The sequence below is a fragment of the Globicephala melas genome, chromosome 1 (genome assembly GCF_963455315.2).
Source record: "Globicephala melas chromosome 1, mGloMel1.2, whole genome shotgun sequence".
NCBI lineage: Eukaryota > Metazoa > Chordata > Mammalia > Artiodactyla > Delphinidae > Globicephala > Globicephala melas.
Genome location: NC_083314.1, coordinates 88,274,243 through 88,287,609, shown reverse-complemented (window position 1 = coordinate 88,287,609; position 13,367 = coordinate 88,274,243). Strand labels below are relative to the sequence as shown.

General features: G+C 35.7%; 1 protein-coding gene across 5 annotated transcripts in view; it reads left to right on the top strand.

Moving 5' to 3' along the window:
• Positions 1 to 13,367, top strand: part of MAGI3 (membrane associated guanylate kinase, WW and PDZ domain containing 3) — a 272,415-nt gene that overhangs the window by 220,809 nt on the left and 38,239 nt on the right. For all 5 annotated transcript variants that reach the window (XM_030869077.3, XM_060301074.2, XM_030869076.3 and 2 more), the window contains exons 9-13: positions 3,429 to 3,617; positions 6,030 to 6,635; positions 7,855 to 7,886; positions 9,937 to 10,093; positions 11,406 to 11,497. In XM_030869077.3, coding sequence (XP_030724937.2) covers positions 3,429 to 3,617; positions 6,030 to 6,635; positions 7,855 to 7,886; positions 9,937 to 10,093; positions 11,406 to 11,497 — 1,076 coding nt within the window. The remainder of the gene's footprint in view (positions 1 to 3,428; positions 3,618 to 6,029; positions 6,636 to 7,854; positions 7,887 to 9,936; positions 10,094 to 11,405; positions 11,498 to 13,367) is intronic.

The window sequence follows — 13,367 nt, the reverse complement described above, 5'->3', positions numbered from 1 at the left end:
TTCAGAGTTCTTTGTATTATAACATGTAGTTCCTGAATGCCCATGTCTTCCATGGCCCATAGCAAAGATCTTCTCTCCTTTACTAAGCTCTAAGCTCCTCGAGGGCAGGACCCATGTGTTTTATTACTTTAGATAACCAGACACTCTCCTATGAGAGAGTAATGACTCAGCATCTGTCTTTCAGGAGCCCACAAGTTAGCCAGGGAAACAGACACATAATTTTAGTATAGTATGATATTAACAGATATAAACAGTAGTGTTGGAACAAAGGAGAGAGAAATTAAATCTCACTGCGAGAGGAAAGGAAAGGCTTCCTAGAAGTGATGGAAGTTATGCTAGTCCTTGAAGAATAATTGTTACCATTTATTGAGATAGAGTCTAGTGCTAAATTGGATGCTTTATATTACATCATCTCATTTAAGTCTCAAAATATTGCTGCAAGGTTGTTAATATTATTTTCCCCGTCCAGATGCCTTGATGGCATCAAGTTACAATTGTCCGATGCTTCCATCCCAGGGATATACTTGCCACAGGGACAGAAGTACTCAAGTTTGTGAGCCTCCTTCCTTAGGCAGCCTGTATGGGTTTGTGTTTATCTACATTTATTGAGCACTTATTGTTTATCAAGCACTGTTTCTTATGCTTTCTGTGCACCACCTAGTTTAATCCCTGTAACAACCCCATGAATTATGTACTATTACCCCCCCCCTTTTATAGATGAGGCAACCGAGACTTAAAAAGGTTAAATTATATTCCAAGATTACTCAAGTAAATCACAAAGCTTGGATTTAAAATCAGAATTGTTTAAAAAAAAAAAATCAGGATTCTTAGACTCAATGATAGTTTCTTTGTGCCTTTCTTATTCTCACTTTTCTATATCTAAATTCTGATAATACCTACTTTTGACCAATTTCTAATTGGCTTTGGCTGTTTTATTACTACTTTCCCAAATTAGGTGTTAACCAAAACTTTCCTTCCCACTTTAATGTTTGCACATCTTGGAGCTCATATATTATATGCTGATTTTCTATTGTATCCCTCAGATGCCCATCTTATTCTGATATTTACGGGGACTAGAGCATGGGATAGCTGACCAGAAATATTTCAATATTTGACATAAAAATGAGAAAGGTACATTTCATCAAAGATATTTTCCTCAAGTACCTGTACACAGTACTTACATGATCTTATCTATGATCTGATAGGCAACACTAGGGGGCAGTCATAATCAGCTTACATAACTAAATAGGCTTTAAGCATGTCAAATAATTTTTTTAAGTGATATTTTGTTCAGAGATGAGTTGCTAGTTTGAATGTCAGAGGCTCATCAAGGGCCAGCAGCGCACTGAGGTATTGCCACAAGTAGCCTGACTGGCCAAACTCAGAGGCCTCACAAAATAGTGTTTACTGTGGTGAATACACTCCTGTCTGGAGTCTAGTCCTCTCCTTTGAGAGGCCCAAAATAGCCGATTTTTTTTTAATGTCAAGTGCTTGTATTTGTAAGAGATTAGCAAATCTGGGAAGAACATAATGAACAAAGTACACCCACTCCTATCCCAAACCTGCCTTTGTCAGTATTTGCAGGGCAGCCCTACCTCTTGCAGGAGCCATATGCATACTATACAATCTATACAACCATACAGAACAGCCCCAAGGATTGTTCTTTTCTAATTGCCAATAAGTTTAATGCATGCCTCTTAGAACACTTTGCTAAGAGAGGCAGCAGCAGATACACACAGATTAACTCTCGGCTTGATATTAGTGCTAAGTGTGATCTAAATATGAAACAAGTCACCCTTGTTAATTTGAGTCATTAGGGAAATGATCATCAAAACCACAGTTTAAGACCATTCCACGCCTACTAGAATGGCTATAACCAAAAAAGCAGACGGTAACAAGTGTTGGCAAGGATGTGGAGAAGTTGGAACCCTCATACACTGATGGTGGAAATGTAAAATGGTACAGCCACTTTGGAAAAGTTTGGCAGTCCTTCAGAATGTTAAACATAGTTATGATATGTTTATGGTAACTGCTGCATTTCCATTCACAGTATGTAACTAATAGGAATGAAAATACTTGCCCACACAAAACCTTGTACATGAGTGTTCATAGCAACATTATTTATAATATCCAAAAAGTATAAACAATCCAAATATCCATCAGCTGATACATGGATAACTAAAATGTGCTATATCTGCACAGTGGAATATTATTTGGCAATAAAAAGGAATAAAGTCCTAACACATGCTACAACACAGATGAACCTCAAAAAAATTATGCTGAGTGAAATAAAGCATTCCAAAGACCACATATTATATGATTCCATTTATATTAAAAGTCCAGATTGGGCAAATCTATAGACAGAAAGTAGACTAGTGGTTGCAGGTTGGGGAGAAATGGGGAGTGACTGCTAATGGACAGAGAGATTTCTTTGGTGTGTGTGTTTGGAGGGAGAGAAAAATGTGCTAAAATTAGACTGTGGTGATGGTTGCACGTCATTGACTTGTATAATTCTGTCATTATTGGATTATATCTCAATAAAGCTGTTAAAAAAGAGATTTGTGAGAAAAGTTTAAACCGTATTTTAAAAAGATAACTTCAACAATGCTTTGTAGATTATGAATCTGTACAATTTGATCCCCAAGGTTTTCATAAGTGCCCTAATGGCAGCTGGTGGAAGAGAGGAGCGAGAGTTTCTGGGGAAGAGAAGAGAGGTATTACTTGCAAATATAGATCACTTTTAGTTCTAGGATCATCTGGGGAAACCTCTTAAAATAGGCTTTTCAGAGGAGCTGTGCTTTTTGTCTTCCTAAAGTTTCCACTAAATATGAGTAAAAGGGAAAGACGCATGGAGCTATATACTGATAGTGCAGGGATTTGCTCCTCTCATCAGATATAGCTTAAAGGCTGCAGAAAGCCTGAGTCATAAATTATAAAAAGTTCTCGATGTATTCACTTTTATAAGTTTGTGACAGTTGCCTTCATCTTCCTAGTATAGTGTTTTCTGCATAGACCTCAGTAGCTGCTTACTCAAATGAAATATACATCTGAATAAGTGCTGAAGGCTTTCAGGAATTTAATAATAAAGTTTACCCTTCAGGAGTGTCATTTTGACTTCTAAATAAAGGACTCTTTGGGATAAGAAAAAGTAAGTACAAACAAGGCAGTGAGGAGGGGATAGAGTAGATGTTTTTACCTTTCAAATGACATAGAAGAGTCATATAAAAGATAAATGATTCATTAGCTAAGTTTTTTTTTCAGTGATTTAGTTTATGAAATTAAATTCCAACTGTTCTATAATATTAGAGTCTATCTTTTTTTTCCTGTTATGTTATGGTTTGTTATATTTAAGTTATATAGACTATCTTGGAGATTAGCTTCAAGGGCTATATTCATTGTAATTATTCTTGTTTCTCATTTTTACACAGATATGGAAAAATCACACTTTACTCGAGATCCATCCCAGCTTAAAGGCATCCTTGTTCGAGCATCATTAAAAAAAAGCACAATGGGATTTGGTTTTACCATTATTGGTGGAGATAGGCCTGATGAGTTCCTACAAGTGAAAAATGTGCTGAAAGATGGTCCTGCAGCTCAGGATGGGAAAATTGCACCAGGTAACAGATTTTTCAGAAATACTTAAAGAGGGACTTCCCTGGCTGTCCAGTGGTTAAGACTCCACGCTTCCACTGCAGGGGGCACAGGTCTGATCCCTGGTTGGGGAACTAAGATCCTGCGCATGCCGTGAGGCGTGGCCAAAAAAAAAAAAAAAAGAAATACTTAAAGAGTTATGATACTATAACAAAAATTATAGTGAAAAAGTTATATATATATTATATATGTAACGTATATAACAAATATAGTAGGTATGTAAGTATATATAAAACTTCTGTATATATATTTATATAAATAAAGAGAGAGAGAACTAAATTATACAACTGAAGAGGGAGATTCCTGTATTAAAATAGTTTATCTTCTAAACTAAGTGCATGCTAGTTTTGAAGGAGGGTCATTTTTACAAATAAGTGGAAACAGTCAAAACATTAAATTTATTAATTTTTTGAATAGTTTGCACATTTTGAGATAACTCTTTGGCTGTACTAAGCTAAAGATTTATTAACCATCTCAGAAAACTATTTGATAGTTTGATTTTCTCTGATTATGTTGGGTACTTTTGGAGTTATTTAACATTAACCTGTAATCTTTTTTGAAAAACGATTCATTGTGATGTTTATAATGATACTGAACAAATTGTTATATCCCACAGTTTTTTTCTAAGTTGGGTTTTTTTTTTTTTGCTTCCTTAGTGGCTGTTAGTAAAATTAAACTGCTATGTTAAGAATTATAGACAATAATATTACTATTTTTACAGAGCTGTATAAATTTGTCTTTTACGTAGTTTTCCCAACATCTTTACTTAGTGAGTGTTAGATATTTTTATACGGCTGACAGTGTTTATGGCTGAGTGGGTTAGAGGAAGTTTAAGACTAGTTACTGATTATGGGGAAGGTTTAAGTACTTTTTTCCAGAAAGATTTTAGTAATCCACTGAGGTTGCTTCTTACAGTTTGCTAGACTTTTCTAATCCTCTGTTATTTCACATACTTTGTGTAAATATGTCCCCCATTTGGGCGATTCAATTGTCATTACTTTTGATGGCAGATATCAACTTATTTTTAGCTGGGATATGGGCTCTCTCATATTATGCTTTCCCAATTAGGTGATAGAAACGTAAACAAGAAAACTTAAAATAATCAAATGTTATATTTATAAAGAAAATTATTTTTAGCTCTCTTTTATTACTTTATAAAATTAACAAACTCTAGAGATTAAAATTAATAGTAAAGTCTTTTCCTAAGTCCTCAATTTTGACTTTTTAAATATTTTGTGCATGAAACACATCTTGTAGCTATTGTATATACTGTCAGGATTTTATAATATAGATTCAGATATGTCTAAAACTGTTATTAATTTGTATAACAATATAATACTTCCATTAAAATTCTGGGAACTTTGACCAGGGGAAGAAAAGTCAAAACTTTGTTTCTAATTAGTCTAATTTCTATAACTTCTTGAATTTTGCAACAAATTTCCACAGACTAACATTAGTTTTTAAATACCATTCATGTTGATTTTTTTAAAGCCTACATGCAATCAGAACAAATCAAAGCACCTTTATTTGGCAATAACCTTTTAAATAATCGTATTCAAATAAAAGCAGCAAATGGATGAGATATCAGAGGACAAATTTTAAAAGCTAAAGTTGCATTAAGAAAAACACACAACTGATAAATGTCAAGTGGTAATAATCCGGCAACCAAAGTGGTCATAATAATGTAAAATCAGAAAAGCAAAACCAACTTTTACAAGGATTAATTCAGCTGAATTTCCAGCATCTTAAATAATATATTCTTTACTTCTGTTGAATTCTTTTGTTGCTTACTTTTCCTTTTGAAAACTAAATTACACTAAATTGAAAAAATCCACAAAAAAGAAAATACATTCATAAGTTATTATTCTAATCTTCAGCCTTACATTGTTCAAACTAGAATGAATTTTTAAGTACATTGTAATCAATGGCTACTTAAAATCAAGAAATAAGGTGATATTTAAAGATTGCCTGTTTGTACAAGTAGCCAATGGGGTTATTCACTCTTCTGTATACTGAACACCTACTACAATGTGCCTAGCTTTGTGTGACCACTTAAGTGTGACTCAAAGGATATACTAAAAATGATAATGTGAATTTGCAGTTAATTTTTTAAAGATTCACTTTAGCTTGAGGTCATAACTCTTTGCAACTAAGATAATTAAAAATGTATACATTTATATATTCTTTTTAGAGAGGAGTCACAGAAGGGAGAATGACATGTCGATGTTCAAAATCTATCTTTTCAGTAGTTAATGAACAGTAAGAGGTTTCCAAAATTCAAATTTAGATGCTAAACTTCAGTTATTTTCATCTCCCCCAACAAAAAATTAACTTATTTGACGGTTTTAATATTTTTAACATGACTTATGTTTTACCAGGTGATGTTATTGTGGACATCAATGGCAACTGTGTCCTTGGTCACACCCATGCAGATGTTGTCCAGATGTTTCAACTGGTACCCGTCAATCAGTATGTAAACCTCACTTTATGTCGTGGTTATCCACTTCCTGATGACAATGAAGATCCTGTTGTGGACATTGTTGCTGCTACTCCTGTCATCAATGGACAGTCATTAACTAAGGGAGAGACTTGCATGAATACTCAGGATTTTAAGTCAGGAGCAATGGTTCTGGACCAGAATGGAAAATCGGGGCACGCCTTGATCAGTGATCGTCTCAATGGACCATCAGATCTGAGTGAGCAGAGAGCGTCTATGGCATCGTCAGGCAGCTCCCAACCAGAACTAGTGACTATCCCTCTGATCAAGGGCCCTAAAGGCTTTGGGTTTGCCATTGCTGACAGCCCAACTGGACAGAAGGTGAAAATGATATTGGATAGTCAGTGGTGTCAAGGCCTACAGAAAGGGGATATAATTAAGGAAATTTATCATCAAAATGTGCAGAATTTAACACATCTCCAAGTGGTAGAGGTGCTAAAGCAGTTTCCAGTAGGTGCAGATGTACCATTGCTTATCTTAAGAGGAGGTGAGTAAAAGCGCAACAAGGAAAAATCTTCATTGTTCATGCATTTGTATCTGTGAATTGTCCTTCCTTACAGGTCAGAATATCTCTTTTCCCAGCAGACTTAACTGGTAATTAGTATGCATTTTCCTTAAGTTCTATCTGACTGCTTCCATAAGCAGTATCTTTTGCAGCAGTTTGTTTAGTTATTTGCAGTTTCATTTGTGTCCATTATGGATTTCTTTCCCTCTATATTCTTTTTAAAATCTGATTTATGACTTTAATGATTAGAGAGAGTCACAACATTGTGCTACTTCAAATGAAATATATCCTCTTAATTCCATTTTCTCTGTTGATGGCAATAATAGAAATGGACTCTTTCAAGCAGTGGTACTTCATCTGGACCTCTGTAATGTACCAAGGATGTTTTGAAAGAGCTAGCATCTCTGTGAATAAGCAAAATGTTGGATGGTGTGTTAATCTGTTCTGTAAAAGCAATCATGATAGCTTGTGCTCATAAAGCTCTTACCTTAAGCTTTAGTATCTGTCCATAAATGTTAATTAAACCCCACAGTGCTCATGTGAGATAAATATAATTTTATTTTCCAAGGTCATCAACTGACTTGAACTGCTCCCAGACATAAATGCAGTTCCAAGGACTAATCACAAAGTCGCGTTTTAATGGGCTTTCTTAAATCCATACCTATGAATGACTAGTATTTTAAAGAATAAAATTTAGCCCTTCACATATATCTCACTGGCTTTTAGTTTTCATTTTTGAGGCAAATGAGCAGTTTAACTTCATTGGGGCTTTTTTTTATTATTTTCATTTCTTTGAACTATTTTTGTTTCTTCTCTGTGTGGTATGGTAGAATGTGCTCATATCTCTTCGTGAGGGCTGGAGAATTATCCAGAGTTCCAACAAATATGAGAGTCCAGGGTTTGGTGTCAAACAGGTTGGATGTCAATTTCCTGCCTAGTTGCTGGTTGGTTCCGCAGTACAGGAAAGTAATGTTAATCTATTTGAGTCTTTGTTTACTTTATCTATAAAATGGCAGTAACATTTACGCCTTAGGATTGTCATAAAAAATGAAATACGTGTATAATGCCTGGCACGTAGAACATATTAAACATGATTTACTAGCCTGCTAAAAGTCAAAGCTAGTTTTGTCATAAACATTAGCAGTATTTGTGATCTGGGAATGCTTCCTCTGTTTTTAAAATGTGGCTCATTTTTTTTAAGGTCCTCCTTCACCAACTAAAACTGCCAAAATGGTGAGTATACTGTGGTCCTCAAATGCTTCTTCTGAACACACGGAGAGAGACGCTGCGTTCCCCTCCCTGAGGGCAGCTCATAGGGGTGGCGTTTACAGACAGGCAGGAGCCAAGAGGCAGACTGCCCTGGGCTTGTATCAGAAACTCAGAGGGAAGCGTGTGAGTTAGAAAAGCTGCCCATAGAGGAGGTGTGCTCTGCTGGTTAAGTATTTCTGCTGGAAGATAGGCCTGTACTACCAATAGTCCTGTCTAGGACACACTGAGGTGCCTACTGATGGGTCCTATTACTTTCTTTGTGTTTCAGAGGAACAGGGTAAGGAGTAGCTAAATGTTCGAGCAGATGTACTAAGGGAAGATGTAGTAGTTTCACATAAATTCACAGGGACTATAACTTACCCACATTCAGATAACCTTCTGACATTTAGCCCTAAACAGGACTTTCTAGAGCAATTGTGGCCTCTGTGCTCAATTTGCTTGTTATCAGAGTGAGAGGCTATCAGACCTGGAACAGTTTTCTCTGGCATTCTTCTGAATAACTGACTAGCCCATTTAAAGACCTGTGCAGAGAATAAGACCTAAACAAAGGACGCACCAAATAATGGTATGAAAGAAACAGTGCTAGGTACACGTGTAGCTACTTAAATATCCACAATTATATGGACATGGATATAAAGACAATCGTGTATAAAATCCTCATTTGCTCTGTTTTGCTTGATTTGGAGTGTGTCATCTTATAGTTGAAAGATGGTCTTCCAAACCCAAAACCCTGGGCTGCTAAACAAAAGACCATCAGATACAAAATGGATTAGTTCTCCATAGCCCACCAAATAGGATCCTCAGCAAATTGGCCGTTTTATGGATCAGGCAGAAAGAAACGCTCAGCACTTTTATAGAAAAGTGGACCAGTTAGGTCCAACGTGAACAGTGAACAGAAATTCTTTTTGCCTACTCAGTTAAAATTGCACTGTATTTTTCTCCATTTCTCCATTTCTCTGGTCCCTCTAGTACTCATTTTTAACTTCTGTGCTACCCTATCTATTTCGTAACGAATGCCAGTGCAGCCATGGGGACCCTAATGTTTTATAATTGATGAAAGTCTCAGACGACCTCCCACTGCTTCTGACAGAATCCTAGGCCATGTGGGAGAAAGAGGAAGAGACTGCTCTTATCTCCCGGCCATCTGACGGGGTCTGGGTCAGTGAAGGGTCCCTTCTGGCACAACGCTTTATAGCGACTGTCCCCTCACACCTACCTGAGAAGCTGCTGCTCCGGCATCCTAGTCACATTAATTATCTTATCATAAATGTCTATAATCCCCCTCTTCTAACCGTAATTCAGGATAACAAGCTGTTCTCAAAACCATAGTATTTATTTTCTTAGGCTATTTATTGGATTTCATTTTTTACTTTTATTAAAGAAGTCATTTTACTGAGCTATTCTTTTGGGAAAGTTCTATCTGAATAGGAACATTTGAAAATATCCCTTGTCTGATTCTCAGGCATGGTGCATTTTTTCGTGATATATTTGGATTGGCCATGAAGGTTTTTACACTGTTATCTTTATAACCTAAATTAGTTAACACTTCCTATTTCATTTTCTTAGAAAGAACATTACCTTAAACGTCTTCACTGAAAATTAAACTCAGTGAGTGGGGAGGATGGGGTTTATCAATATTCTAAGAGAATATGGACATATTCTCTTAGAGTCTCCCTCTTGCTTTACTTGGAAGTGCTGCCTTGTGTTGTATCCTTATTTATCTTCTGAAAGTCAATTTGTGTCTTGGTGGTGGAGCAAAGGGCAAAATTGCTTAAACATAGGACTAATTGATTGATATCATTATCAACTTTTTCTAATTTAAGTGAAATATGTTTTAATCAAATACACACAGCTATGAAAGTGAATTCCTATAAGACTGCAAATATGCTGTGGCTTTGACCCTGCTGCTTACACAACTGTAATCAGCTGACATACCCAGTTCAGACAACAGTTTTATGCACTAATCAACCATCTGGCTTTTCGAGATACTAAGTAAGGCCCTTTTCCATTTCAGAAAACAGATAAAAAGGAAAATTCAGGAAGTTTGGAGGCCATAAATGAGCCCATTCCCCAGCCTATGCCTTTTCCACCCAGCATTATCAGGTCAGGATCCCCGAAATTGGATCCTTCTGAGGTCTACCTGAAATCTAAGACTTTATATGAAGATAAACGTAAGTAGTTGTGGAATATTTCAGGAAAGCATGCAACAAAATTAATTTGAATTTTCTTAAAAACTTGACTTTTCCATCTTTCAAAACCATGTTGAAGTTATTCCTTCATTCCCATTTTAATATGACTTTGGGCTTCTTCCATTTATATTCAACATTCATTCATTTATTTTCTTCAAAACCATGTATTATTAAGGGCCTTCTGTCTACCCAACATCGTAGTAGGTAATGGGAATACAGAGGTAATAGGTTACATAGGCCCCGCACCCCAAAAGATGATTAAGCCTAAATGGAAAAGACAAAGAGGTAATCAAATACATATACAAATAAGTGCAGACAAGCCCCTAACAGGTTCAGTAATAGAAGGATGGACTGAATGAATTGGGATCCAAAGTAGAAAATGGTCAGTTTTACGGCTGTGGGTAGTAGGAAGTGTCAGATACTGCTTCATATAGGAAGTTAAGCTTTAACCAAGTCTTTAAAGACAATGAGGTAGGTGTTTATGAGATAGATGAAAGGGAAAGAAAGAAGGAATAGCATGTGCACATTGACCTTGTATGGGCTGGGTTCTGCACAGAGTTCAGTTTAGCTGCGTGTGGTTGGCAAGGGAAACTAGAGGGGGAGGGCGGATTATGCTGTTCGGAGGAAGCTGGAGACAGTGGTATACATGATAGAGAGCCACAGAATGGTTTTAACCATAGGGATGAAATTGTTGGACTTGACTTTCAGAAAGATTTTCCTGGCAGGGATACGAAGGATGATGAATCAGAGGGGTGTGTGATCTGAGGAGGAAACCAAAGGGTAGAGTAGACTCCTTCGAGGAGTCCAGCTGAGAGATGATGAGAAGAGAGTGTGCATAGGGTGGAAATTCATTTTCATACTAATTTACTTACTAATGATAGATCTTTTCCAAAGTAAAATCATAGATTTAAGTAGGTTTAATTTTTTAAATTTATTTATTTTTAGAAATAGATTTAGGTCTACCTTGGAAAAGATGTACACAAGTGAAAACATTATATATAATTGCCTTCATACTTATTTAACCTGTTACAGATCTTTGTCTTGATAGTCCGATAGTCCCAGGCCATATTTAGGAAGATGAAACATTGATTTGAAAGCATCAAGAATTAATGGACGTGTAATACTGAGAGCATGGAAGTGGGAGCAAATATTCCTAAGGAGTCTTGATTCAAAGTTTGGGTTAGAGCACAAAACAGAGATTTATGATTGAATTTTATTGTATTATTAATCCTTTTAGAATAAAGTGTGTATTATGTATGTATGTTTGTATTTATTATTTTCTGGTTTTCCTTAGCGCCAAACACCAAAGATTTGGATGTTTTTCTTCGGAAACAAGAATCAGGGTTTGGCTTTAGAGTGCTGGGAGGAGATGGACCTGACCAATCTGTAAGTTTAAATACTTTGGAATTTGGCTGCTCCTGTTAAAACTTTTAAGCAGAGATTTGGTAGAATACGGTGTTTTTGTTTTGTTTTTGGTTTGGTTTTTTAAAAGATTTTGTTTTCTCTGACAGTTTCATTAATATGAGGAAGAACTTCGTTTCTATTGGTGTCATAATACCTCAGTTAACTTGGTGTAGCTGAGGTTAAAACTATAGGTAAAAGCTGAATATGTCAGCTGTAAATTAGAGTAATAAATGGTTATACTAGCAAACCATTTACATCTAGAATTTTATTTATACAGGATTCTCACTCAAACTTAGAGAACAAATACAGTGGGTTTATTTTTGTTTTGCCCTTAGTTTGATAAAAAGTAATGTGCTTCTTAGAATTTAAGAACATATTTAAAGTTTTTTTGTATAATATCAAGAAAGACTACGTTATTATCATGCTTAGAAGTTAGGTGAATAACAATATTCTTTTAAAATGACGGGCTTCTTTCTATTTCTGACTAGAACATTTGATTTATAGAGTATAAATGTGTTCTAATTAGTCATATCAGTTACAGTTAAAATAATCATCAGAGACCGTTTAAGGCAGGTTGCCCTACATAGGGCAAATATAAAATACCTCGATTGTTTCTTTTCTTTCTTTCTTTTCTTTTTAATTGAGCTATGATTGACATATAACATTATATTAGTTTCAGATGTACAACATAACGATTCGATGTTTGTATACACCACAAAATGATCATCACGATAAGTCTAGTTACCATCCGTCACCAAAGTTATAAATTTTTTTCCTGTGATAAGAACTTTTAAGATTTTTCCCTTAGCAATTTTCGAATATGCACTACAGTATTACTGACTGTAGTCCCCATGCTGTACATTACATCCCCATGACTCATTTATTTTATAAACGGAAGTTTGTGCCTACCTCCCCCCAACCCCCTTTCCACTGTCAACCACCATTCTGTTCTAGGAGTTTTGTTTTGTTTGTTTATTTATTTTGTTCTTTGTATTTCACATATAAGTGAGAATACACAGCATTTGTCTTTCTCTGTCTGACTTATTTCACTTTGCATAATGCCCCCCAGGTCCATCCGTGTTGTCGCAGTTACCAAGATTTCATTCTTTTTAATGTAGTTTAATCTTCGCATCTGGTGATTTTCTCAATTTTCTTCTTGTAATTGATTTCTAGTTTTATACCATTGTGATTGGAAAAGATGCTTGATATAATTTCAGTCGTCTTAAACTTATTGAGACTTGTTTTGTGGCTTAACATGTGATCTGGCTGAGTAGTAGTTGTGTGTGTGTGTGTGTGTGTGTGTATAAAGAAGACATCATATGTATATTTCTTTTTTTTCCTAATTGCTATGGCTAGGACTTCCAATACTATGTTGAATAAAAGTGGCAAGAGTGGGCATCTTTGTCTTGTTCCTGATTTTAGAGGGAAAGCTTTCAGCTTTCACCATTGAGTATGGTGTTAGCTGTGGGCTTGTCATATATGGCCTTTATTATGTTGGGGAGTGTTCCCTCTACACACTTTGCTGAGAGTTGTTATAAATGGACACTGAATTTTGTCAGATGCTTTTTCTGTACCTGTTGAGATGATCATATGATTTTTATCCTTCATTTTGTTAATTTGGTGTATCACATTGATTTGTAGATGTTGAACCATTCTTGCATCCCTGGAATAAATTTCACTTGATCATGGTATATGATCCTTTTAATGTACTTTTTAATTCGATTTGCTAATGTTTTATTGAGGATTTTTGCATCTGTGTTCATCAGTGATGTTGGCCTGTCATTTTCTTTTTTGGGGGTGTCCTTGTCTATTTTTGGTATCAGGGTAATGTTGGCCTCATAGAATGAGTTTG